At 50.6% G+C, this 24,905-nt stretch overlaps 11 protein-coding genes across 11 annotated transcripts; 5 read left to right on the forward strand and 6 right to left on the reverse strand.

Annotated features, from left to right (window-relative positions):
* Positions 1 to 451: 451 nt before the first annotated feature.
* On the reverse strand, positions 452 to 3,526 carry BO94DRAFT_499792 (transcription factor domain-containing protein). Its single transcript, XM_025609393.1, has 10 exons — positions 2,962 to 3,526; positions 2,775 to 2,903; positions 2,666 to 2,709; positions 2,467 to 2,610; positions 1,905 to 2,413; positions 1,728 to 1,852; positions 1,606 to 1,681; positions 1,472 to 1,556; positions 1,047 to 1,418; positions 452 to 971 (listed from the first exon to the last, which is right to left on the reverse strand). Exons 1-10 carry the CDS (start codon positions 3,039 to 3,041, stop codon positions 511 to 513), a joined length of 2,025 nt encoding a protein of 674 aa, XP_025463935.1. The 5' UTR covers positions 3,042 to 3,526; the 3' UTR covers positions 452 to 510.
* On the forward strand, positions 3,507 to 5,658 carry BO94DRAFT_211610 (putative cytochrome P450 monooxygenase). The gene is made up of 3 exons (XM_025606159.1): positions 3,507 to 4,235; positions 4,282 to 5,283; positions 5,346 to 5,658. Exons 1-3 carry the CDS (start codon positions 3,963 to 3,965, stop codon positions 5,454 to 5,456), a joined length of 1,386 nt encoding a protein of 461 aa, XP_025463936.1. The 5' UTR covers positions 3,507 to 3,962; the 3' UTR covers positions 5,457 to 5,658.
* A 35-nt stretch (positions 5,659 to 5,693) lies between these two features.
* BO94DRAFT_211659 (putative 3-hydroxyacyl-CoA dehydrogenase) lies at positions 5,694 to 7,352 on the reverse strand. The gene is made up of 3 exons (XM_025606160.1): positions 7,071 to 7,352; positions 6,673 to 7,007; positions 5,694 to 6,620 (listed from the first exon to the last, which is right to left on the reverse strand). The coding sequence occupies exons 1-3, from the start codon at positions 7,180 to 7,182 to the stop codon at positions 6,081 to 6,083; spliced, it is 987 nt and encodes a 328-aa protein (XP_025463937.1). The 5' UTR covers positions 7,183 to 7,352; the 3' UTR covers positions 5,694 to 6,080.
* A 2,308-nt stretch (positions 7,353 to 9,660) lies between these two features.
* BO94DRAFT_559592 (cupin domain-containing protein) lies at positions 9,661 to 10,329 on the forward strand (the record flags this gene model as incomplete). The annotated part of the gene is made up of 2 exons (XM_025614081.1): positions 9,661 to 9,963; positions 10,015 to 10,329. The coding sequence occupies 2 exons, from the start codon at positions 9,661 to 9,663 to the stop codon at positions 10,327 to 10,329; spliced, it is 618 nt and encodes a 205-aa protein (XP_025463938.1).
* Positions 10,330 to 11,094: 765 nt separating this feature from the next.
* Positions 11,095 to 12,259, forward strand: BO94DRAFT_589115 (zinc-dependent alcohol dehydrogenase family protein; the record flags this gene model as incomplete). The annotated part of the gene is made up of 2 exons (XM_025615928.1): positions 11,095 to 11,250; positions 11,306 to 12,259. 2 exons carry the CDS (start codon positions 11,095 to 11,097, stop codon positions 12,257 to 12,259), a joined length of 1,110 nt encoding a protein of 369 aa, XP_025463939.1.
* Positions 12,260 to 12,293: 34 nt separating this feature from the next.
* On the reverse strand, positions 12,294 to 13,453 carry BO94DRAFT_524214 (uncharacterized protein). Its single transcript, XM_025610253.1, has 3 exons — positions 12,972 to 13,453; positions 12,691 to 12,919; positions 12,294 to 12,639 (listed from the first exon to the last, which is right to left on the reverse strand). Exons 1-3 carry the CDS (start codon positions 13,340 to 13,342, stop codon positions 12,448 to 12,450), a joined length of 792 nt encoding a protein of 263 aa, XP_025463940.1. The 5' UTR covers positions 13,343 to 13,453; the 3' UTR covers positions 12,294 to 12,447.
* Positions 13,454 to 14,046: 593 nt separating this feature from the next.
* Positions 14,047 to 15,055, forward strand: BO94DRAFT_578011 (uncharacterized protein; the record flags this gene model as incomplete). Its single annotated transcript, XM_025615200.1, has 4 exons — positions 14,047 to 14,100; positions 14,251 to 14,591; positions 14,636 to 14,779; positions 14,866 to 15,055. 4 exons carry the CDS (start codon positions 14,047 to 14,049, stop codon positions 15,053 to 15,055), a joined length of 729 nt encoding a protein of 242 aa, XP_025463941.1.
* A 738-nt stretch (positions 15,056 to 15,793) lies between these two features.
* On the reverse strand, positions 15,794 to 17,753 carry BO94DRAFT_559596 (MDR family MFS transporter; the record flags this gene model as incomplete). Its single annotated transcript, XM_025614082.1, has 6 exons — positions 15,794 to 16,189; positions 16,245 to 16,405; positions 16,457 to 16,963; positions 17,012 to 17,083; positions 17,132 to 17,459; positions 17,523 to 17,753. The coding sequence occupies 6 exons, from the start codon at positions 17,751 to 17,753 to the stop codon at positions 15,794 to 15,796; spliced, it is 1,695 nt and encodes a 564-aa protein (XP_025463942.1).
* A 922-nt stretch (positions 17,754 to 18,675) lies between these two features.
* Positions 18,676 to 21,040, forward strand: BO94DRAFT_211906 (translation initiation factor eIF2B subunit gamma). The gene is made up of 2 exons (XM_025606161.1): positions 18,676 to 19,131; positions 19,211 to 21,040. The coding sequence occupies exons 1-2, from the start codon at positions 18,951 to 18,953 to the stop codon at positions 20,617 to 20,619; spliced, it is 1,590 nt and encodes a 529-aa protein (XP_025463943.1). The 5' UTR covers positions 18,676 to 18,950; the 3' UTR covers positions 20,620 to 21,040.
* On the reverse strand, positions 20,951 to 22,097 carry BO94DRAFT_524224 (HAD family hydrolase). Its single transcript, XM_025610254.1, has 4 exons — positions 21,976 to 22,097; positions 21,903 to 21,924; positions 21,741 to 21,850; positions 20,951 to 21,684 (listed from the first exon to the last, which is right to left on the reverse strand). Exons 1-4 carry the CDS (start codon positions 22,070 to 22,072, stop codon positions 21,194 to 21,196), a joined length of 720 nt encoding a protein of 239 aa, XP_025463944.1. The 5' UTR covers positions 22,073 to 22,097; the 3' UTR covers positions 20,951 to 21,193.
* A 177-nt stretch (positions 22,098 to 22,274) lies between these two features.
* On the reverse strand, positions 22,275 to 23,484 carry BO94DRAFT_538613 (class I SAM-dependent methyltransferase). Its single transcript, XM_025612528.1, has one exon. It carries the CDS (start codon positions 23,390 to 23,392, stop codon positions 22,424 to 22,426), a length of 969 nt encoding a protein of 322 aa, XP_025463945.1. The 5' UTR covers positions 23,393 to 23,484; the 3' UTR covers positions 22,275 to 22,423.
* Positions 23,485 to 24,905: the final 1,421 nt, after the last annotated feature.

Below are 24,905 nucleotides of genomic sequence, written 5' to 3' on the forward strand. Positions count from 1 at the left end.
CTGCTCTCCCGCCCTGGTTAAGGCCTTTCATTGGTGGATGGTCACGTGTCGGGCCGACGGGCAGAATGGTCGGCAATCGCGGGCCGATGACGCCGGATCAACCAGTCGATAAGCCCGGATAACCGCTGATAAGCCCGCCAGATAGGCATCAAGGGATCTCACTGGCGAAGGTGACTATTATTCATGGTCTTTTCGTGTACCCCGTACCGCAAGAGTCGTGGGACTTTCTGAGCTCGTGTCTATCCTGCTTGAGAGATCAAGTGAGTGTAACTTGTCTAAGGAGCGCTATCAGCCCCAAACTAGGCATGTACTATGCGCGGGCCCTAACAAATATATAATGGTGACATCCTCGACGCGGTGTATCACCAGTGTTGCTACTCTTGATAGATGATTTCACGGCAAAACACACATTGTACGGCTCTCATAAATGCAACTTTGGAATATATAAAATCTCCATTGAGGCATAAACCTAGACCCGCTCTTGTATATATAGGAACCTGCGCATCCCTTCTACTTCTTCAGCGTGTTCTCAATCCAGTCAGTATCCATATCGATATCAATCTGACCTAAAACTTCTTCCCAGAGGCCCGGGTCGTCGTTGATATCAAAGTTGAACGAGATCTCCTGCATTGACGGCAAATCCTGCTGTGGAGTCCACGTACTGTTCGTTGACGGACCGGCTACATTATTCAAGGGTGTTGTCTGTTGTGTGCTACTGGGCGTTATCGGCACTTCGACAGCATCGCCTTCTGTCCTCGCGCGATTATGTCCGATGGATGACCGCAGCTCAAGAAGTAGCGAGTGTCGGGCAGCCAGATTTGTATTACCCCGATCGGCCATGCTGCGAAGCAAGCTTATTGATATCTCCATAGCCCGCGCATTGGCCGTGTTGTGCGGGAATGCGGCATTGACCATCACAAGCAAGAGCGCGGCAGAAAAGACGTACTCCCCGTCGAGATAGCCGTAAGTTGCTGACGATTGTATCAGTCACATACATATATCCGATAGACGTCACTCTAGGTAACGCAAGGAGCGAATTGACATACCAACTAAATTATGTTTCGCTGCAGCATCCATTATAAGGGTAGTCGCCCGAGCTGCCGCGACACAGCTGTCAATTACCGCTACTGTATTCTGCGATAGTCCTTCCCTCCAGTCATCTGTCGCAGAGCCACCAGCCTCTGCATCGAGCCGACGCTGGATTACATAGAAGACCAAGGGCCGTGCGGTCATGTTGACGCACGAATAGAAGTGTAGGAATATTGACACCGACTCGCGGTTAATGTGTGTACCCAGTCTGGAAAAGTCTATACGTAATCGATCGGGAACTCGTCGAAGCCAGTCGGAAAGCTCATCCGTAATGCTTTGTACCGAGGCTAGCAGGTTGGACCCCGACCGCGGCTTCTTCCGATAGATCTCTTAGTAACAGTTAGAAGACCCGTCAGAAGTAAAAAAGGCTAGAACTCCAAACCTTCCCCGATTCTACCCAGTATTCTGGATAGCTGAGTATAGTATGTGAGGACAACCGATGGCCAAGGGACCATATCGGTGGCGCTCTGATTGCATGTTAGAAAGCGCATGTACAGCGGATTGTTCAAAACTTACGACTGGCTGCGGCCATGTGGTGCCGATGTCCTCATCATGAATTGTGATTGGATTGCCTGACTTAACGGAGAGTAGCCTGTTGGGTATTAGCGAGTCATATGGCCGAGATGCGTAAGATGTACCTATCTAGACTGTATACCGACCACCAAGCCCGCCGACGGCGATTTCGATCCTCCTCACTAATTCCTGGGTCGAGGACCTCTTGATGGAGACCCAGTGAGATTGCCATGCGAAGAGCAAGTCCGATCTATTTGTCTCGAGGGTTAGTAACGGAAGTCACCACGGGAAGCTACACATACGTAAAGAAAGGCGGCGTCGCGCCGATTGAGATTCTGCATGTAGTAAGCGACATAGCAAAGTATCTCCACGAAGAATATAGAGCCTTCCTCGTGAATGTCGGGTAAGAAGCGTAGTGCATGCTTGAAATACTTGAACCCAGGGGGGCCGTCATCACCGGACCACTGGTTCACCGAATACATAAGACCAAAGGCTATGACAAGTAACACCTGGCAGTAAACCAGACACGACTCGCGATTTAGCAAGTCTGGAGGTTGGCTATAGACTATGTGGAGTCGCTCTTCAAAATCATGGGGCTGAATCAGGGAGAAAATTGTTCCGATATAGACGTACTGTACCCAGTACAGGCGTTTCGCATATTCGAATGGGGGTAGTTGAGGAAGAGCTCGAGGCGCTGAGCGACGTAAAGATGAAGGATCATCGTATAGTGGGCGCACGTCCCATGCTAGGTTAGTTGACGTGGGATTCAGGCGTTTAGCCAGGTGAGTGGTAGAAGATGCTCCAACATAGTCTGCCTACACGTCAGGTCGTCTCCGAACACATCCGGATTCAAGGGAAGCTCACGATGTTCACCAGACCGATTCAGGAACAGATGCTCCGTTCCATTGTACCACCAGTCGTCTCGTTCGAGGGGCACCTCAACGTTGGACGGACTGCTTTGAATGGGTGCAGGGGGGTTTGGGAAGGAAACAGAGCGACCTTCATCTGCTCCAATCAACTCATCAGACGAACGAGATCACTGCTTGGAGGCGAATCCACAAACCTCGACGGTTGGCCTGGGCCTGAGATCGTAGCTGACGAAAGTAACTGGCGGGGAAAGGAGAAGAAGTTGGTCAGCCGCTCAGGCAGCGATCGATCCCTCAGGCTCTCACCTTTCCGGAATAGACACGCGCTTCTCGGCTTCAGAGTAGACACACTCGTGGCCCACCTCCGCACACGCCGCACACGCATAAGGTGGGTTGCCAGCACATCGCGTCTTTCGGTTGCGGCATCGATTACACCTGCAGAGCTTTATTAATTGACCACGGTCTAGAAACCAAGCCTTGATCAATCACGCACGCGACCATCGACCGTCTCGAATTGGATTGATCCTCGGCGGCCCGGTGTTGCAGCCCAGTTCGAGCCTTTCTTTGAGCCATTGGCAGTAGATACGTCCCTGCTACTGATACAGCACAATCACCATAGCGCACACTGTGAAAGGAAGTTCGCAAGTTCCCAGATAATCTCGGTTCCAAGCACTAAATGCTGGACACAAACTGAGATGTCGATCGCCGTCCACAATATCGCGGGGAGGTGAGGAATCAAAAATGTGGGATTGACTTGGTCAGGCTTCGACAAGGAGTTCGTGACTGGGATAAGAAATGGCCCTACGGGGTAGGCGAGTGATAGGATATCCAGGAGTCCGGATCTGACTCCACTAGACTAAGGAGCCCTCGTGGTTAACTGCAACAAGCGTGGTCCAGGACACCGTTGAATCGTCATCCGATCGGCCTAGAGGAGCACAAAACAAACTAAGGCGGCTCAAGTGAAGAGTGGAAGCCAATGCCGCGTGAGTGGGTTCAGGAAAGCAGTTCCATCCACATCCTACAATGTTGAGACTGTTGTGATGACTCTAGTCTGATCAGAAGACTTATCTCCCCTTGCGTTGCGCGACCCCACACTGTGTTGCACCATTCACGATTCTGACGGGGTGTCAATGCAGCAGCCTGGCCACACCACCTCGGCCCGACCGACAACGGACCCCCTGAGGGGCACGAGTTCTTATCGCGTAATTACTCGGACCCATTATTCACCAACAAGCACCACAGGTTTTAAATTTAGGCCTGAACTTGTTTGTTTGGGTGCCTGGGGACCTTCAGGTATGTCGCAGTTTGCCCTGGGGGCCATGATTCACTCCCGGCCGCCTCCGGTTCATTTTCTCAACTCGGGACATTGCGGCTGCAGGAAAGGAGACACGATGATGTGTTTCTCCCCACAGAGTGACCGCATCGGTTGATATAGCTAAAACACCATCGCATGAACCTGGACCAGGACAATGAACGGCGCTTCCAGCCTCCACCATGGGAATAGACGTCATTGCAGTATTCCTGCTCGCCCTTTCGGCACTCATTCGCGCCCTCTGCAATTATAGATGCTTGCGTGCCATTCCTGGTCCCCCGCTCGCTGGATGGTCGGATCTTTGGCGCATATTTGTCCGCAATCTTCCTCATTACGGTCAACGCTTATCAAACCTTCACCAAAGATATGGCAGGGTGGTGCGCTTAGGACCAAATTTTGTCAGTATTGCCGATGGCACGCTTGTTTCTCGGATAGATCAGGATCAACTGGGCCAGGTATGCGTCGAGTCGGTAGGCGTATTGCGTGCGCTAATCCCTACAGTCAGTTACAGTCCCACAATTTGGAAACCACATGCTCGCGTCGGATGACCTGATAACTAGCTCCAACAATCTTCAAACCTCGCATCCGGTATGGGAATACGCATATGGACTACCAGAGTATGAAGGGGCCATCGACCTATCCGCCAAACAGCTTGTCCGAGCCATTAGAAAATACCACGTGCTGGACCTTACAGCGTCCCTGCGGATATTTGCCACGACTTTCCTTACTGAGCTTACCGCGGATGGACTGTTGAAAGAGGAACAATTAAATGACCAGACGGTAACAAAGAACCGATTCTTGAGCGCATTTTCGGTAGTGGAGTATATGCTCGTACGAAGCCCAGTAACGGCATTGAAACGAGATCGCGGACGTCGTCTGGTGGCCTGTTCTGGATTGCCCATGACTACGACTCCTATGTCTGGTCGAGGAAATGGTGCTACTCCAGCTCAGCCAAAGACCCGCAATCCAAGCTCTGTTGAGGGATCTCGTAATGCCGCTCGTGGAGCTGACGGTATTACCAAGGCATTTGTGTCACTGTTCTACTTCCTTTTGAAACACCAAAGATATCTTCCCAGACTCAAAGATGAGATAGATACCGCATTCTGTGTTGGATCACTATCAGATCTACCATTGTGGAGGGAACTAAATAGATTACCCTACTTGGACGCAGTACTCAAGGAGTCACTGCGTTTATCATCAGCAACGAGCTTCGAAGAAGAGATCCTAACCCCAGCAGACGGTGTTACAATGGCAGGATTCTCAATCCACGCGGGCACTACCATAGCATTCAACTCACAAGTCCTCCACTTCGATAGCGATGTTTTCGGAGACGATGTCCACCTATTCCAACCCGAGCGATGGCTTACAGCAGACGCCGAGCAGCGACTCCGCATGGAGCACGGGCTATTGCTATTCAACCACTGCGTACGCGGTTGCCCAGGAGCTCAGGTGGTGTGGCTGGAACTGAAAAAAGTCGTTGTTCTGATCCTGCTGAAATTCAATGTGAGTCACTCGAGTCAACCTTAAACAAATGACCGACCACTGACCGTACCGGTAACCGATAGACGCAACTATTCCATGTTGCAGAGCCTATCAGGAATACCAGTGACACGGAGTGTACTGATTCCCAGCCTTCGATGATCGTGGGCTTCACCCCGAGGCTTCCCGGATTTTGAGCGATATCTTTACTGGGATTGCGTAGGACGATCCATCCATAGGCCTACCCGTGTCTGTCTGTTGAACTGGGCCACGATCGCTTCAATTTCCCACAACCTACGCCGTTGACCTTTTTCGAATGTCTAATTTTTTCTCCTTTTATTTCTTTACTTACGATACCCGATTGAACTAATAATTAAATCTACCATGCCACTTCTTTTTCAAAAGTTTGGCCCCACCTCACCCTATAAAGACATATTCGAGATAATGCTAGCGAATAGACCAGAACCGAACCAAAAGAAGCTTGCTATATCCTGCCGGCCGATGCCAAGAACTCGTAAACGCACGCCCATCCGGTGATGCTCGCCATAGTTGCCTTGTAGAGCATTCCGATCCGCCGAATGTCATAAACAGTACCGGCTAGCCAACATTCATGGTCTTTTGTAGTAAAGCATATGGATATGAACAAATAACTAGTAAGTCACACGCCCAAAGGTCGATTTGCAACAGCCTTTCTTCTGTCTCTCAGCCCGTTTCTCTGTTAATGTCTTCAAAATCTGGGTAGAGAAGGTGTACTTCTCCCAACGCTGTGGTATAAATAGCAACGATGCAACTTTTTGGCGAAATTTGGAGGTCTTGACGATTCACGCAGCCCATACATCCTTCAACACTTTCTGTCCCCGAGCCAATGTCTTAGACGGGGCCTCGCCCAACCACTGCGGCTCAAGACGGGTAATATTCGCCTCCATTTCCCAGGCACGACCTCCCTCGACGTACATTGAGGTGCCGTTAAGGGTTTCGTCCGCCAGAACACCAGCAGTCACTTGTGCAACCTCCAGGGCAGAGCTGATAGGGAGACCCTCTTCCTCCCAGCGATCACAGAGTTTTCTGGTGACTGCCGGGTGGGTCTGGGTCATCCAGGGACAGATGGTATTGATGCGGAGGTTGTGCTTGTAAGGCGAGGAGAAGTAGGGGCGCAGTGAGCGCATCAGACCTTGCACACCGTGCTTGGCCGCCTGGTAAACAGATACACCGGGGGTTTCCTTAAAGCCTGCGGCGCAAGAGAAGAGGATGATGGAGCGGTCTGCTCCTGGGCCACGGTTATGGCGAAGGTAGACGCTTGCTACACGGACGACGTAAAGGGAGCCAGTGAGGTTGATGTCAAGGTCCCTTGTAGATGGAGGCTTGCAAAATTCAGAGATAATGCTTATAAAAAGACTTCTACGAATGGCTTACCGTGCGGATAGCTTGAAGGTTCAAGGTGCTGTCGAACCAGTTTTCTTGCGGCTCCATACTACCGGCGGTAACGACAACATGATCGATGCGCTTGAAAGTCTTGAAGGCAACGTCAAAAAGGCTAAGCACAGCATGGTAGTCTGTAATGTCGACCAGCTGGAAGGTGGACCGGGGAGGTTTAGGAGGGAGATTGGGGTCGGAGTAAACGGGCCAGTTTTCACAGCATTTCCAACTCAGGTATGCGCCATGGGTTGAGTCAATGTCACCAATGCATACGTAAGCGCCATTCTGACAGCAGAGTTCGACTAGGCTCTCGCCAATACCATTGGCACCACCTGCTCAAAGATAAGCTGGGGCAAGGATAGGGAAGCTGGAGATATATGTAACAGAACACGTACCCACAATAAGAATGACTTTTTCATCCACGGCCTCCAGGGTAATTTGCGGATGGAACTGGGTGATAGGAGTAACTGAGTTGGAAGAGAGAACGGGCTCCGTTGGAGCGATCATTGTAATAGAAGAACAAGGCGAATGAGTAGACTTGAATATGAGAGAGAACGCGTGAAATGAAATACGTCTTTAGAGCGCTGGCGGATTCGACACGTCTTTATGCGAGTTGACCGACGGATTTGACTCCTCAAAGACCTGTATTTGGCACACGCCTACCAACTCAGATGGGGGCCACAAATTCTCTTAAGCTAATCATGGCGAAGTAAAGCAAGTGCCAGCTGTTTGGATTAATGGGTCTGGTGGAGCCTATATTGGGAAACCATAAGTACTCGAGGAGCGGGATGAGATAGACGGCGCAGCTGCTCCATAGCGCAATGTCGATTGATGATGCTGAGGGGCCTCTATCGATAGTACTGGTGTAATATGTAGACGTATCTCTTACTCACAATGGATCGGCAGATTGGCGACTGCGGAGATAGTAGGAGCTGATTCGGAGAACATCTGGAGTCGCGAGTAAGGTGCATGATGGAGTACCTCGAAAGGAGCGATGTGAGATAGACGATGATGGGGTAAGAGGAAGCATACTAAGATGTTGTGGGAGAGAGAGGAAGAGGAGAGAAGGGAAGAGGAAAGAGGAAAGAGACGGTTGGATGGTGGCTGCCTGAGGAAGTTGAACCCCCTCGCCGTTGATCCCCGTCTTTCCCCCGTCTCATCCCTATCCACTCTCCCAACATCCATCCCACTCTACGCTTGATGCAGCTGGCCCTTATCACTCACTAGCAGGGATATGCCCCCTCTCAAGCCGACCTGCGCCCTCTCCTCTATGGCCTGCATTTTCTTGGAACCCGAAAATTCTCTCACCCCCTCTACCACTCTCGATCCCAAGGGCCGGTTTCTCCCCGAGCCACGCATGTTTTGGTTCGCATACTGCGGTCCGTCGTCATCCGCAAGCCACCTAGCGCCAGTGGATCCTGTCAGGACACTACAAATATCGATTAACTCCATGCCGACGCGATGACGGCTAGAGGGACAGGGGAAGGTCAGGCCAGTGCAGCCATGAATGAGAGGCTGAGAGCAGTGGGTTTGGACGCAGTCATTCCTTGGAAAGATGACCCATCGCTCGTTACGGTCACCAAAGAAATTGGCAAGCGTTGAGAATCATTGACTTGATTGGCCGGGCGAATAAACAAGAGGCACGGGGTTATTGTCTTAGCAACATAGGAAAGGGGTTATATCCGAGGCTATAGATCGGGCGAGGGCCTATTGCAAAAATTGGCAGGGGAGTGCTACCACCTCAGCCGTTTACATACCTCGTGGCCTGTGCGCAATTGAGTTCCGTCCCACTTTCTGTCAAACATGCTTTCTGTGTCCTTACATCGACTTACCCAACCCTCGGGAGTACTTTGTGGCTCCAACCAGGCTGGCTACGTGCACTGATATGAGCTGCGGGCAATGATGTAAGCGGCTTGCCAGAGAAGATTTACAATGGCGAGACCCAGGCGAGTGGTTACGGGGAATATTCAAGACTTTCTCACATACTGCTAATAGTAGATTTTACCAGCAAACGCTGACACGTACCTGATTAAGAGAGCCTTGCCTATCTTGAATAATCGTGCAGCATCTCGGAGTACCGGATTCCGCCGATACTGTGTGCATCTTCGTCTATGTTCTCGGTCGCAGAGTGGGTACTCTATAGAGAAGATCAGGCAAGGAGCAGTGATGGTCAGGGGACCGGCCGATATCCGACCACCGAGGAGTCCATCGGGTTCCAAGTACCCAACACCAAGTGTTTCAACCATTGTCCTTGGGGAGGTCTTCCGTATGAACTCGATGCAATAATTCATAGGGTGACAGTTGTGATAATTGTGAGTGAGCGATCTACCACGGTACTATAAAACGCTATGCTGGGGCCAGTAACATGGTTAGACCCACTATTAGTATTCGGATCGCTAACAGCAGCTGGGGCGGTTAGTGATCGGATTCTCATACATCCAGGATATGACGGGAAAAGACAACAAGGGCATGCCTTCCTAAGATCTGGAATTCTAGCTGGCTTATTGGTTAGTATCCTTGCTATTCACCACGATGGAAATACGCGTCGAGCGACGGGAATGCGCGAGGACCGTCTCACGCATTGAGTGCCGTTTTGGTGGTGATTGCCGATTTCGTGCCTGGGGCATAAATATCGGCCTGATGTTGATGGCCACCGGTCGCTCCCATCGAGAGCGATCTTCTGACGCATATTTATCTTATACACGTGCGGATGCTTCTACGTGGCCAAGACCACGGATCAGGTGTGTTGCATCCGAGCAAAGGTGGTTATTATCAAACATAAAGCCTGGAATCTCTGCTGACAATTCACAGGTGAGCCATGGTAGCTCTAGCTATAAACAATGGATGCGGAAAGCAGGCATGAAGAACACCTCGATATGATGGCATTCCTTACGTCACCACCTGGCTGTCCAGACCTGCCGATTTATAAATAACAATACGCGCCGCGCCCGATGACATATTGCAGGCTGAACGAACACAGATAAAATGAACGGATTGTCAAGGTGTCTGGGAAGACAACTTGTGCAGCACTCAAAAGGGTCTTTCTTGAGGAATCGCAATCCATCAACATTTAACCTTGTGGGTGTCTTCTATCGAGGTTATTCGGACCAGATCCCAAAGTATAAGGGCAACATGACTACTCAACCACCCAAGAATGAGATGGTGTACATGCCGGGGGTGATGTCACCGAATCGATCTTTCGGCGTCTTCCGCAAAGTTCTACACACAGGACTATACTCGCAATTTGTGGCGATGGAAATTCCCGTTAATGGTGAAATTGGTGACGAGGTCAGCTTTCTTTCGATGTTCATCAAAACTTAAGCTAAACGAGATTGCTAGATTCACACCGTGGACCAAGTTCTGATCTTTACCCACGGCACCGGCAAAGCGATTGTTGCTGGAAAGGAGCAAGTGGTCAAACAGAATGATGTCGTGATAGTACCAGCTGGCACCCAACACCAGTTCTTGAACGTGGGAGACACGCCGCTCGAGGTAGTTACGATCTACTCCCCAGCAGAACACGACCCACGGACAGTGCATCAGACCAAGGCAGAGGGTGATGCACAGGAGGACGCGGGAGACGACGAAGCGCCAGAGTGGAGTCAGAGGAGCAAGTCTGAGAATGAGAAGATTGGGCTGGTGAGGCTTCCTTGACTGGCTGTACAATAGTATATAATCGACAACGATATTCAACTTAATACTGGCTTATCTGCTCCCTGCCCGCTACTGTTCCACAATTCATCTTCGATACAAGTTCTCCATGATGACTGGAAGCAACGCATTGAAATTAACCTGATGCAATCTCGCATGCAAGCCGCCCAATCCAAGTCCAGTCAATGGCCTCCCCACCATATCCCTGTCCGAGACTCCCCTATCCGCGCATTCCTCTCACGAATGACCTTAATACCTCATATAAAAGTGTGCCACTAGCGCTAGTGCATTTAGCTACAAAAAACGACTAACTCAATCTAGCTCCAGTCCTAATTTCAGGCCATGCCAATAGGCAGCCTCCTGTCATAGATAGTACATAGTATGAGGCACTCGGGGCTCGGCGCCGTCGCCCGAAACAAACCATCAACCAAGCCAATCAACCCGCGTATAACCTCCGGGCCGACAGCGGGCAGACGCGGCTACCCGATCGTACGTCATTCCTTGAATCTTGATAGCACCGATTTGCCCATCTAGACAAGGAAACCTAGTTATGCTTGCATCGATGTAGGACTTGATTTCAAAGCAGATTGTCGGTGTAGCTCAGGCAGGATCAATAAACGTGCTCGTGGCGAAGCTATCGGATCCACGGCTATATAACTATACTATAAGTATCCTTGCCCCTATCTCTTTCACCATCATTGCTCATTGCTCAACTGTTCATCTATAATTCTCTCTCTGTATCTCTACATCTATTCAACAATACAAATCATGCCAGAAATGATGAAGCAATGGTATGTCCAAGGCACCAATGGCGCCGAATCCCTGCACCTCAGGGAAGTCCCCATCCCAGTGCCAGGCGACTATGAAGTCCTGGTCAAGTTCCACGCCGCGTCGCTGAACTATAGAGATATTATGATAACCACCGTGAGTAACCTCATCTCATCCTAACCCCAAGAACCCACTGACACAGACAAATAAGGGAACCTACGTCTGGAGCGTCCGGGACGGCATCGTCCCCGGGTACCTACATCCCCCCCTCCCCACAAACCCCCTCACTCACCAACAACCCCTAACCCATCTCCACCCCAGCTCCGACGCAGCAGGAACCATCCACACCACCGGCCCAAAGGTAACCCGCTTCAAGCCCGGCACGCGAGTCTCACCCATCTTCCACCTCACACACCTCTACGGCCCGTTCCACGAAACAAACTTCTCCTCCTCCCTCGGGGCCAAACACGACGGCATCTTCCAAGAATACGCCATCTACAACGAACAATCCTGCGTAGAGATCCCCTCGCACCTCACCTTCCGTGAAGCCGCAACCCTCCCCTGCGCCGGCGTGACAGCCTGGAACGCGCTATACGGTGGACCCCGGGCCCTGAAACCCGGCGAGACCGTGCTGACGCAGGGAACCGGCGGGGTGAGTATATTCGCGGCGCAGTTCGCGAAGATAGGTGGTGCGGAGGTGATTTCGACGACTAGTAGTGGAGAGAAAGCGGAACGGTTGAAGGGGGAGATCGGTGCGGATTATGTGATTAATTATGTTGAGGATGAGGGGTGGGGGGGTACGGCGAAGGGGTTGTCGAGGAGGGGGAGAGGGGCGGATTTTGTGGTTGAGATTGGGGGGGCGAAGACGATGGGGGAGTCGGTCAAGGCTGTGGCGATTGATGGGCAGATTGCGGTGATTGGACGGAGGGCGGGGAATGGGTTTAGTGGTGATGGGGAGGGATCGCATACGACGAGTGTTTCGACGATTAGGAGGGTGTTGGTTGGGAGTAGGCAGTTGCATGAGGAGATGAATTTGGCGATTGAGGTAAATGGGTTGAGGCCGGTGGTGGATGAGAGGGTGTTTGGGTTGGGGGAGTTGAAGGAGGCGTTTAGGTATTTTGAGACGGGGAGGCATTTTGGCAAGGTGGTAGTGGATTTTGAGTAGATTGTGTGTGTGTGTGCGTGGGTTTTTGTTTTACTGTTATTGATTTGCATGATATTGAATCTAGAAGGGAAACGAACATGGTACTTGTCGTTGGAAATGAAATACTAAACACTAGAACCAACACCTATACACGCCTGGATAAGAAGCACAACTCGATGTGCCACAGTGAAACCCCAACACCATGATATTCAAGTCCGGATCCCTCTCGTCGAGGTATCACCAACAGCATCACCCACCCACCATTGTGCCAAGGTCTTGAACCCAGCGGCATTCATCGAGGTGAAGTCATAAGCCTTCGTACGACATACCACCAGCTCATGACCATCAAAGTAGGCCTCAATCACGCGTGGATGCCGTCGGTTCAAGGAAAACAGTAGGACCTGTCCATAGAATCAGCATATGTCGACAAAATGTAGAAAGGGGATTCTCACCGGTGCAATCATTTGGGTTACAAATACTTTCTGCTTTAGTTGACCCAACATGATGCGAATAACAGTCAACACCTTTCCGCGAAGTAAGTGATCATCATCGACATCGAGGTCATTGTGCATGATGCATTTGATATGCGGCTTGGATGCCTTCGCAACATGCCAAATAAACAACGTGCCAAAGACGGGCTCGAATGTCCGGTAGAGATCTCCGAAGTTGTAATCTCCGATGCTGGAGGCATGATGAGCATGAAATGACAAGATCTGAATGGTAGCAAACGTACTTCTTGCAGGACCACACGCGCCAAATTTCTGGAAACTGAAGCGCCAACTTGCGAGTATATGCATCCAGGTACATGTATATCGACCGCCCCCATTCGCTGGACCATAGAGTAGGCTCGGTATAGTACTCGTGGTCGACGTATTCTGCTGTAGGCTCTGGGATGTTGTCTGAGACAAGAGGTGTGAAGAATTTTGGTGAGAGTGGGCCATCGACTCGGAGACTCAAAGGCAGAGTCCGGATTTTGTACTGTTTCAATATGCTTTGGTCGAGGGTATGTGTCTCTGTCTCCTTCAAGACTTTGATCTCCCGTTCCATGAGAGTGAGTGCTTTGCGAAGGTTGTAGCGTTCTTTGGGCTCTATGATGTGGTTCATGGCTGCGTCTGGGGGTGGAGAACAAGGTAGAAGAAAAAGAGGGGAAGAAACTAAACTGGGGCAGAGAGAGAAGAAGGCTGGGTGACCCCCAGCTATACTATCCTTCCGACGAAGGAATGGAAGCTTGTCTTTCCCACCGCCCCTGCCGGCGGGCTTATTTTGGGTGGTTCCCCTCGTGACGGGTCTGTAGCCAATCAGAGACCCGGCCTGGTAGCCGCCAATCATGGATCGCGTCACTCCCTCCGCCATCATCGATTGATTCACCCTTTCCATTGGCCATCACTTTCCCCTCTTTCAATCACACTACGAAGTAGGATGGGTGAATTGCCTTCCTAATGGCCGAGAAAGCGCCTGGATGAGGCCAATCTCACTCACGGACCGCCACTACAACGATGACGACTCTCTATGTGCGCCTTGATGCGGAGTACTAGTACTAGGTTGCTGCTGGCGTCTACTAAAGCGCCTGCTTTCCTTTCCAATCAATCGAGATATTTTTATCATCTTTCTCCCCTATACATTGGACCTTCCGAGTTAGAGCGGCAACTTATGGTGGTGCCAAATATACATAAAAGGCCGCACCTTCCTGGCACAGCACTCATAAGTGTTACTGTACCTACCCCCATTCTCTCTTCCACCCAGCTTCATTTGCTCTAGGATATCGTATGTCTTCAGGCGCTGATTTCGCTCCCTTCTCTCTCTAAACAATGAGCGATACACGAACAGCCATTCCCCGGTCCGTTGAAGAGTGGCAGCTTCAGGTCGATCTTCTGGGTCTCGGCAACCGAACCATCCATGATACCCAGCTGAAGTCGGCCTCTCGTGCCGAGATAGACTAGTTCTTACTCCTCCGGGTCCTTTGGAATACCCATCCCGGCCCCGAATTTCTAAAGTACTTCGACTTAACTCAGTGGCTTCCAACCGCCAAAGTCAACTTGGAGAATCTGTCGTCGTGGAGGAGATACTGCACCAGCTTCACTACTCAGATCCCTGAACGGACATTTGCATTAGCCCGCCATTATCAACTGCAAGTATCTCGAGTTGAGCAAGAGGACTTCAGTGGCGGTGGTGTTCTTTTTACCCCTAAAATCCACAACACTCGCTCCAGGGGGCAGGCACCCCAGCTTCCAATCCCCCCACCGGACTTCACCAAGACGCCTCCCAGCAAACCCGATTCTGAATTTGAAACTCCCAAATTTGATAACGATCCTGACTCTGTCTCGCGCATGTCTTCACCGCGGAGTTCACAGATGTGAAGTTCCAGGCAAGGACAGATGGCTACCTTGCAGACCGCAGTGGAGACATCAAGGCCATCATAGAGGTCAAGCCAGTGTTGAGGCAGAAGAAAGAGGCCCAGATTCGCATACAAGAGAGTCACCAGATTGTTGCCAGCTTACTGGCAGACTACAAATCCCCGATCATCCAACGTCGGGCTAAACCGTACGTAAACATGTCCAGATCTCGGAAGTGGATCTGCCCAGCGCTAACCGTGCAGATAATAATCACCTTATGATCTCCAAGAATAGACAAGAGATATACATCTCCTTGGCTAAGTACGATGATGATTACATCGCCTATCTACAGACCGGAGGAATCGACAACAACCCCTTCCTCGTGATGCATCAGTTCGGCCCTTGGGACACTAACAACCCGAGAGCAATGGCCGAACTAGGTCCCATTCCCCTGGCCCTCACACTCAAAGCCCAGCATTATTAGGCAGTACTTACGTCCACTCTGTTGTTGAACGTATGTAGGACACCTGATCCTTTCACTCCTGTATGTAACTTTCCCAGCTGGTAATATTAAAGTCGTCGCACATCTTCCTCTAGTCTCCAATGTACCTTGCCCTCCGTTCCTGATGCATTTCATACTAGATAAGTAAACTTTTTTGGTTTAGAAAATCCTATCTTCCGAGTAACAGGGTGTGCCTCAAAACCCCTGGCTCCTCAATTCCCCAATAAAACCACAGTTCTCCGTCTTTTTTCTTTTCTTTTTTCGATCTCCCAAATTCCTCATTTCAAGGAAATCATTTACAACCTAACATCCACAGCCATAGACATAGTAGCCGGCACCACACTGCAGTCTCGTACTAAGGGACCTAGATGGGCTACAGCATATATAATATGCTACTATGATGATAGCCGTATAAGTATAGTCATGGTTTGGGGTTTCTTCAATCAGCATAGATACTAATAGTACCTAAGGCGACTACGTGTAGTAGTCTGTGTTTTTCATGGTGAAGGGAGGGGATCATCACCGATTCTCTTGATAACAATAGTATTGTGAATAGTATTGCGATAGGAAATTTCGTGAGCGCTATGCAATGACCGTTTGGAAGAAAAAGAAAAAGAAGGTGACGCCGATAGATGGGGAGATGAGATAATTAGTAAGTAGGAAATACAGTCGCGAAGTCGAGTTTTACTCTATTAGATATGGAACCGTGCGATCTTAAAATCAAACCTCTTCCTTGATGTTCTCGGTAGACTTTTTCTCCTGCTTCCCCTTTTTGATGTTCTTCCAGCCCATGCCCCACGAAAAGATGAACTGAGCGACACATAGGGCAGCACCGAGATAGAAAACCTCGTCGATAGCTTTTGAATATGCGACTAGCACCGAAAGAAGGTCCTTGGCTGGGACGACTTCCCGGAACCCAGTCGCGCCCGCGGAGATCACCGTCTCGGGACTAACGCTGGGTGCGTATTCCGGGATTTTCTTCCGCAGTCCTGCTGTGAAAATAACTTCGGCTACGGCTAGGAAGATCGAGCCGCCAAATGTCTGACTGAAGGTCAGAATGGCCATGGCCGTGGAGATCTGGTTCGGTGATACGGCATTTTGAATGGCAATCATGGGCTGCAGATACGAGGTGAGTGTGTGAATAGAAAGGTCGGACTAGATATGTACGTACCACCTGAGTCGCAGCGCCGCGACCGAATCCGATAAGGGCTTCATATCCCGCCCAGTCGCGGACCGCCGTGGTCGGGGACAGTGTCGCAAGGAGACCACAACCGATGGGGGTCAAGATTGCACCAAAAATAGCCCACGGTAGGTAGTATCCTAATTTGCCAGCTAGAGGTTGTTAGCCGGGTGAAGGATTGGAGCAGGCATGTCGTCACTTACTAAGAATGCCAGATGCCACTGCCATCACCAGCTGGCATAAGATTTGGGGAAGCAAGTCAACACCACTCGTGAGGGCGGATTTGCCTCGCACAGACTGGAAGTAGATGGGCAAGTAATATGCCAGAATCATGGTCATCCCAAACATCATGCTCATCGCCATGCAGCTAGACCAAATGATTCGTTGTTTCACCATCTGTCCCGGGATCATGGCTTCAGCGCCCATACGCCGCTCCCAGAGGCCAAAAACAAAAAAGGTCGCAGCAGAACCGCAGAATAGCCCGATGATGGTTGAGCTCTTCCAGGCGAATTTGCTTCCGCCCCATTGCAGGGCCAGCAGCAACTGAATGGCAGCTGGCGCAAATAGAACAAATCCGAATAGATCGAACTTCTTCAACAGGACCGACCGGAAGACCTCACCAACCTTTGGCTTGCCAGCTGGCTCGGGGATGCTGGTAAAGACAAGTAGAATGGCGACAAGGCCTCCTATCGGTAGGTTGATGTAGAAGCCTAGTCTGGTTAGTATAATCATTACATAGGAGTTCAGTGACTACCTACACCATCGCCAAGTCGAATACGTCGTAAATGCACCACCGATTAGCGGCCCAAGTACCAGCCCAAGTTGAGAAACTGCGACTATTAGTATGCGTTAAATGGTGCTGAAAGCGATCTACTCACATCCCATCATGATGCCCATGAATGTCGGTCTCCGATGCATCGGAAGAGAACTAGCAATAATGTTAAGCGCACCGTTGACCATGCCGGAAGATCCCATTCCAGCTACTGCACGCCCAACGATCAGCATTTTTGATGAGGTAGCAACGCCGCATATCAGGGATCCCAGCTCGAACACGCCGAAGAAGCCGAGGAAAGTCCACTTTTGCTGGAAGTTGCTGTAGAACTTGCCGGTGAGCGGCTGTAAGGAGGCGCTGGATATCGTATACGCGCTACCGTACCAGGCGACATCATCGAGAGAATGGAATTCGCTAGTGATATGAGGAATTGCCTGAGGAGTCAGTACGAGAAAGCCCTGGCAGGAGCATTCAAAACTGTATGACAGACAGCTTACCGTGGAGACAATCGATACATCCAGCAACATTAGAAACACCACCAGCGTGACCGCAGTCATCACCATCACCAAGGTAATACCCTTGATCCATTTTGGCTCATCGGGCTTTGAATCGGGGATTTCCTCGGGGGGTCCACCTCTCGGTAATTGCACATCTTCCGCTGTACTCTTCTCGGTGACGCTGACTGATTGCGCAGGTAGTGTTGTTTGACTATGTTTGGCGGAATTCATGGTGAAGACCCTCTGACCTCGGTATTGGAGAACGAAACATTGCCATCGATGGGCAGCAGCCCCAGGGAGATAAATACTATGCAGGCGTGTCGGGGATATCGAGCAAACGACTCGGACTTAACCAGGTGAATGGCGAAGACACGGGAATCGGCGCTTATGACCTCCGTTTTCACCAGTCAGAATCTTTGTCGGGGATATCGACCACGGGAAAATGGGGCCGTCTCCGTGCCCAGGTCAGAGCTAGTGTCTCTCTGTTTTGCATGAGTGTGAGTCGACACATCGTCTTGGTCTCTGCCTAGTGGGGCTTTTTGCCGTGGTTTGTCAGAGGACGACTCTCACCCAGTCTCACCCACCAGGATTGTCCCCTCCGTCGACCGTCCGTCCACATGGGATGGGGACGGACGGTCGACGGAGATAAGGCGGCTTGAGACCCTGATCGGGGTCGGAGCGGGAATTCCCCACCCGTCGGCGATGATGATGGGCGAAGGAAGTTGGAACAAGCTCGAATCTACGGTCATGATATAATCAATGATCACACCGCGCTTCGTAGCGTTGCAGATGTCGCGCATGACTTGAGATGACGTGTTATGTGGCAGATAACGATCTTTGTTGGAGAGAAGAACCAAAGGCCTCGCAAGTCGCAGCATATGACACGTTCTATCCAGCCATGGTACGGAGGAAGTAATTGCGAACCACGTTGATCTGAATCAAAGCGGTCGACTGTTGATCTTGAAGCTTGAGCAGGGTCGAGACCGCCCCACCCAATTAGTTGGCTGAGACTTGACTAGAAGTGAGAACGAAGCTTGTGCGGAACTGCGGCCAACACCGGACGGGACCGGAGAACGGGCGCAAGTCATGTGCCGTCCTTCCGATCCTGTTCGATAGGACTGACTCATCCCGCTATCAGCACGTGAGGGGGAAATCACATCCAAGCCATCCATCATGGCAGTCCAAGACCACTGGGACTGTCGCCAGGAACCTTGTTATCTTTGGCTGGTCGCAGCGTGTCATCTGAGTGGTCTGCGTACTGCCCCCATACCGCGAAGCTGTCGGAAAGCTTTCTCAGAGCACCCCATCGCGCACTGCCCAACAACCCTCCATCCCAGCACCGCGTCGCGGGGTTCACCCGAGTGATCGATCATCGCAGATCGCAGCCTGTGATTTGAGCTTCCTCGAAGAAATTTGACCTCAAGTACCATGCCATCGTCTGCCCCCGTGCCCGCGACGGGTTTCCAGGCCCTCATCCTGTGTGGCCCTGGCGTCTCTCTCAACACCTTCACATCCAACCCCGAAGAGTACCCAAAGAGCCTTGTTCCTATCGCAAATCGGCCCATGGTATTCTACCCAATCGACTTTTGCAAGCGGTCAGGAATCACTGGTATGAATATGAAATCGGTGTCTTTAATCACACCCTATGGAAACTATAGTTAACTAACGCATCTCGATGGTCATTCTAGATATCACCTTGATCACGCCCCCGTCCTCCCTTGCTCCACTGCAGGCCGCCCTCAAGCAAAATCCGCATCTTACATCACTCCCCTCGCCGTCGGTATCAGTGGTAGCCCCGAAAAATCTCGAGATGACCACGGGAACTGCCGAGCTGCTCCGTCTACCCGAAGTCCAAGACTGTATCAGAACCGACTTCCTCCTTCTTCCCTGCGACATTATCTGTGACATACCTGGTGAATCTATTCTCGAGGCATGGATGGTGACCCAGAGCGCTCTGGGAGGTAATAACTCGGGCTCTGGAGGGGAGCAAGGGGGTCGTCGCGGCGGGCTTGCCGTGTACTATCAGACACGAGGCCGAGAGGAGAGCGTTAAAGGCGAAGCTAGCGACTTTGTAGCCATCGCACCGCTCGATGAGGATGAGGCGCCGGCAGTATCACATTTGGTTGATGGGCCAGCAGCCTTGCGGTTTGGCCTATCGAAACTGGTCATGTCAATGCCTATGGATACCGTGAAGGAGAGAATGGAGCAGGACAAAGGCTTCCTTGTTCGCCATTCATTAGTCGATAAGCACTCGCAGGTCAAGATGTTGACAAGCTATCGGGATGCACATCTCTATGTCTTCCCGTATTGGGTTAAGGATCTAGCGCGTCATCAGGAAAAGTTGGAGTCAGTAAGTGAGGATCTCATTGGCTACTGGGCCAAAGCGGGATGGCAAAAGAGTCTAGGAGACAAGTTAGGAATGAACGAAATTTTCCATGATCACAGTGAACATGAGAATCGGAGTCATGATGGCGAATTGTTGGAGGAAGAAATCGATCTCGAACAGATCAGTTCTACTAAGACTGGCACCCGGACTTCGAAATCGAATGAACATCCCCAGATACTCGCCTATGTACAACGAGGATCAACGCCGTTTATTCGGCGGGTCGATAGCTCCGCGATACTGCTTTCGACATCACTTCGGCTGGCCAAGCTAGAATCCATTGAGGAGGTTGGCCGTCAGGCAGCATCGCCTTTCTCCCATAACCAGAAGATTGCCTATCCGGAGGGGGTGGCTCAACGCTGCACTGTTACAAAGAGTGATTGTCTCCTCGCCGAGAATGTTACCGTGGAACCGACCTGTGTCATCAAAGAGAGCGTCATTGGTCCCAACTGCCATATATCCAGCGGCGCACGGCTCACTCGCTGCGTCCTGATGGAAGGGGCTGTTGTTGAGTCCAGGGCTCAATTAACAGGCTGTCTGATTGGCCGACGAGCGAGGATTGGCCGTGAATCCGTGCTCAAGGACTGCGAAGTTCAGGATGCCAACGTTGTTCCGGAGGAAACTGATGCCAAGAATGAGAAATTCATGGTGTTCGAGGGTCTGGATGATGATGGAGGCAATGACATGGATGATCTGGAGGAGTTTGACGATTAGATCTGCTGATGACCGGTTTGATATCTATATATTCCACATACCCCTGCTATTTATGACGAGATAGACTAAATGACTTGAGGATCGGACTCACTTGTTCCCAAATGATGAACCTCAACGACACATGGTTTTCAGCAGCGGTATTGACAGCTCCTGTTCCTATTCCGATATGGACATCCGGCAGAAATAAATAAGTGTCATGGTAGCCATACGGCTGACCCAGGGACAAGGAATGTCCCCATTGCCAGTATCTTCCGCAGGATAGTTTTGATCTGTTTATTTCCTGGGATAGGGTGAACTAGCAGGCTGTAGACAGACCTTGGGCGTAAAGGCAGCCCTCGTGGTACTATTCATGTTCTACTTCGAACGCGATCTGGCAGACAACCTCTCCAACTGGTATAAATACCGCACGGAATATCCACTTTGTACAGGTTCACTCTCAAACCCTTTGCACTGAATAGCCATGAATCGCTGGGTAGTCAGGTGATCGAATCATGATGTAGTCTACCTTCCGCCTTCACCTCAATCATCACCTGAGATGCGGTTTCTATAATATCATATCTTTTTATCCGCGATTCTATAGCAACTGATGAAAAACAAACCGGTACCCCCTGTCAGGGCCCACCTCTACCTCCACCGACCGATGATCTTTGACCACCCAGTCCGCCCCAGCAGCCTTCAATTCTTCCACACCATGTGTCGTCGCAACAGCCAAAACCTTACACTCGGCCGCTTTCCCCGCCCGTATACCTGCAGGGGCATCTTCCATGACCAAAACATCTGTGCATCCTCCATCAATCTGCGAAAGCAAAAGCTTGGCCCGTGCCTTGGAATACCCCTCTGGATCAGGCTTTCCGAGCTTGACATCCTCTGCAACAGTGGCCTCCTGTGGTTGTGGGAGCTGAAGAACCTTTAACCATCCGTCTAACAGTGCTCTTGTGCCGGATGTCACGATGGCATTGGGGATCTGGTGTCTGTCTAACGATTCGAGTAGCCTGCGGGCCCCGGGGATTTCGACAGCAGGTGATTTGCAAAGAAAGGGAACTCTGGCTTCCATGGCGCTGACATCTGCGGGAATTAGACGTCAGTTGTGAACTGACAAATGATTGAGAAGGTGAGCATACATTCCCAGTTCGCCTTTGTGGGATCTAGCTGTTGCAGAACATCGATGCTGCGTCTTCCGTGTGATGTGCGAAGGATCTCCTGGTGGTCGATTCCCAATTCAAGGCCGACTCTGTATTCCGTCAGTATGCAGTTCTCCCTTAGTTTTTGGTTTATGAGCACACCTCTTCCAATTCTCCACAATAGCTGCTCAACTGTTAGGCGATTGGCTGTCATACAAGGGATTTAGGGGCTTACCCTCTGTCGAATCAATAATGGTGCCGTCGAAGTCCAGTAGGACCCCTGCAAACACATGTGATGCACTCCCCCCAGGTATGTTACTTTCATGTGACATTGTGGGATGCTGTGAATCAGAGATCTGACAATTGTGGCTAATCGTTTCCTATCGTCCAGGCACGCTGCTATATACTTGGAGCGGAAACTTACTCAAAGTGGAAACCCGCCGACCCGCCATCAACCGCATCCAAATCCGGAAATCGACCCGACATGTCCACCGGCCATCCAGATCGGGAAGAAAACTGTCTATCGGAATAGGGCTCTCTGTACCCAGCCATCACTCTTTGGACCTGGGATTACTCTTTCCCTACTATAACTCAGGCGCCAGTGTTGAAAAAATGGTTTACTGCATGAAATTACAAATAACCATGACTCAGATACCCAAGCATCATACCAAATGCTCAAAATTTCACAATGGTTTCTGCGCTGCGATGACCAACACATCAAAAATGGGATGGATGTCCTTTTGCATTGACTCGCGGCGGACTCCAGCATTCAGTTCCATTACCTCTTCATGATTCCATCCCAGAACCTCGGTAAACAACGCAGCAGTAAATGCCTCGACGCCCTCGACAAAATTCACCCGCATGAAGCTGCCACACTCCTTCAACCGTGCATCCTTCGGCCAGGGCCCGATTGGAAGCTTAAATTTAAGCTTATGCACCGTGCTAAATCCTGCATCATTTGCCCACGTTTCAAACGAAGGTGCGGGATCCATCGTCTGCCCGATCTTCTCGCAGGCCTCTTTAAGCCCATCCATCATCTTGACCATATAACTATCAGGTTTGAGGCTCTCATCTTCCGAATAGAGGGTGTTAATGGACTCCTGTAGCTCCAACCATCCCCCCGGTTTGAGGTTGTTATAGCATTGCTGGATCAGCCGTGGCCAGTCTCGAATCGACCCTGCCATGTACCGACAGTGGATGTAGTCATACGGCTCCGACTCCACCCAATCCTTCTCCACATCATCAACGACGAACTTTACATTTGGTGGAACCCAAGATGGCTGGATAGGACTGATGTCGGTTCCCACGATCTTTTCAACGCCTGGATAGTCATCGCCCATTTGAATGGCCCAGATTCCCGTTCCAGTGCCGATATCGAGAATCCGCTTTCCATCAGGGTTCATCGGAGCCAGAAAGAGTCGATCGTTCACCAGCCTGTAGAAGATGTGATGGATCATATCGAGTCGATCCTGCTCGGGTTGGTCGTTCGGGAATGGGTAGTTCCCCATGTGGTGGGCATGATAACGACGGCCATGTTTGAATTCGTATTTCAGCACACTGGAACTCAGCGACGTGGTCGAGGATTGTATTCCGGTGCTGATTTCATCTTCGGCGTCTACCTCGATCGGGATGTCGGGCTCGGGTTGCATCATTGCGGATGGTTGCGACCGATGGATTGACGGTTGTGGTGATGAAGGCCACGTGTTGGTCAGAGGGGAGGTCCAAGTCGGCCGGAGGACAAGAATGATCGGGGGTTTTATCTTGGGACGGGGCAAGACCGGACTAGTGATTGGGTTACACACTCTTCGCGTCCCGGACGGCAACCGATGCCGATGGACTCCGACTAACGGCTGCCATGGCTGTTAGCGCTGATGCTGGTCCACTTCAACGGTCGAGAGGCAGCGACTACTTTTTGACATAGCAAATCAGAGCTCGTCTACGACTGGTAGGCCCCGGAGATATGCTGGGAAGGGATGATTGTCCGACATTTTTGCATAATGCATAGTGCTACTGCATACCCCTTCTAGTATCCGCTGTGAGGCTTTAATCCAACACCATATGATCTGGTTTGTTGAATACTCCATAGAGGGTTAATCCAATTGTTTCTCATGCAGTAAACTTCACCCATTACCAGGTCTTGACTGTCAATGTTACTTGGCGAATGCATGGTGGTGATTCACGAATTTCTGTGACTGGCTTTCCCACAGTGAAGACGAGACTGCTGTGATTCGAACATGCACATCCTCATTCCAAGGCATGTTACAAAAATATCACCAGCGCTCTACAAACATCTTTTCTTTGATCTGGTTAATGATTTTCACTAGTTTAGCTAGTACCTTATTCATGAAGTACCTGAAGATGGCTTATCATACACTCTGAATTGTGAAGGAAACAATTCATCAGCAGCAACTAATTATCAGATTATGATCATCCAAATGACCACCAGTGACGAGTCAAATTGGCCAGGCGCTAGTCATTCGCCACCTGCAGTGACGAGCACCCCATCTATCACCCCATCTGTTATCCCATCCGTCACTCTTAAGCATTCGCCCATGACTATATTCACGACCGACGTCTTATATGAACCAGGCCGCCCCGGCTCTGACACTTTTTTCTTAATCCACCTTTTTCTATCCGCCTCATATCTCATCATTCTTACTGTCAGAATGTTCTTTAGTCTCATACCCTTGTTGACATTTTCACCTGGTCACTTCTTTCAAATCTGCGTCAAGTAATGGGAATGTAAACTGCACAAGAGTGGATTGGCTCTACGAATGGTGGCCCTCCGTTCATAACATCTTCTTGAAGTGCCGCAGCTCTCAGGCCATCATATATCTTTCATTTTTCTCTTTATTTGGTTTCAAATACCATTGAGTCATCGAGGATCCTGTCTATCCTCCCTATACGGCAATGCTCTGGACGCTAAGGTGCAAAGCACTAAGCCAGGAGCTCAGATTTTGTCTCCCTCCATGTGAGATAAAAGTAATCTTTTACAAAGCGCCACCTCAACGAATTGCACGCATTCTGGTCGAGCATATACGGCTTGACTCCGGTGACTTGTTGCTTTATGGATATAGAAAGAATTCGTCTTGTTTTGTGAGACCGTGGTGCGCATTTTAATGCCAATCCCTATGGTCGATTTACAGAAGCTCTGGTGATGTCTCT

Source organism: Aspergillus sclerotioniger (genome assembly GCF_003184525.1).
Source record: "Aspergillus sclerotioniger CBS 115572 chromosome Unknown BO94scaffold_29, whole genome shotgun sequence".
Classification (NCBI taxonomy): domain Eukaryota; kingdom Fungi; phylum Ascomycota; class Eurotiomycetes; order Eurotiales; family Aspergillaceae; genus Aspergillus; species Aspergillus sclerotioniger.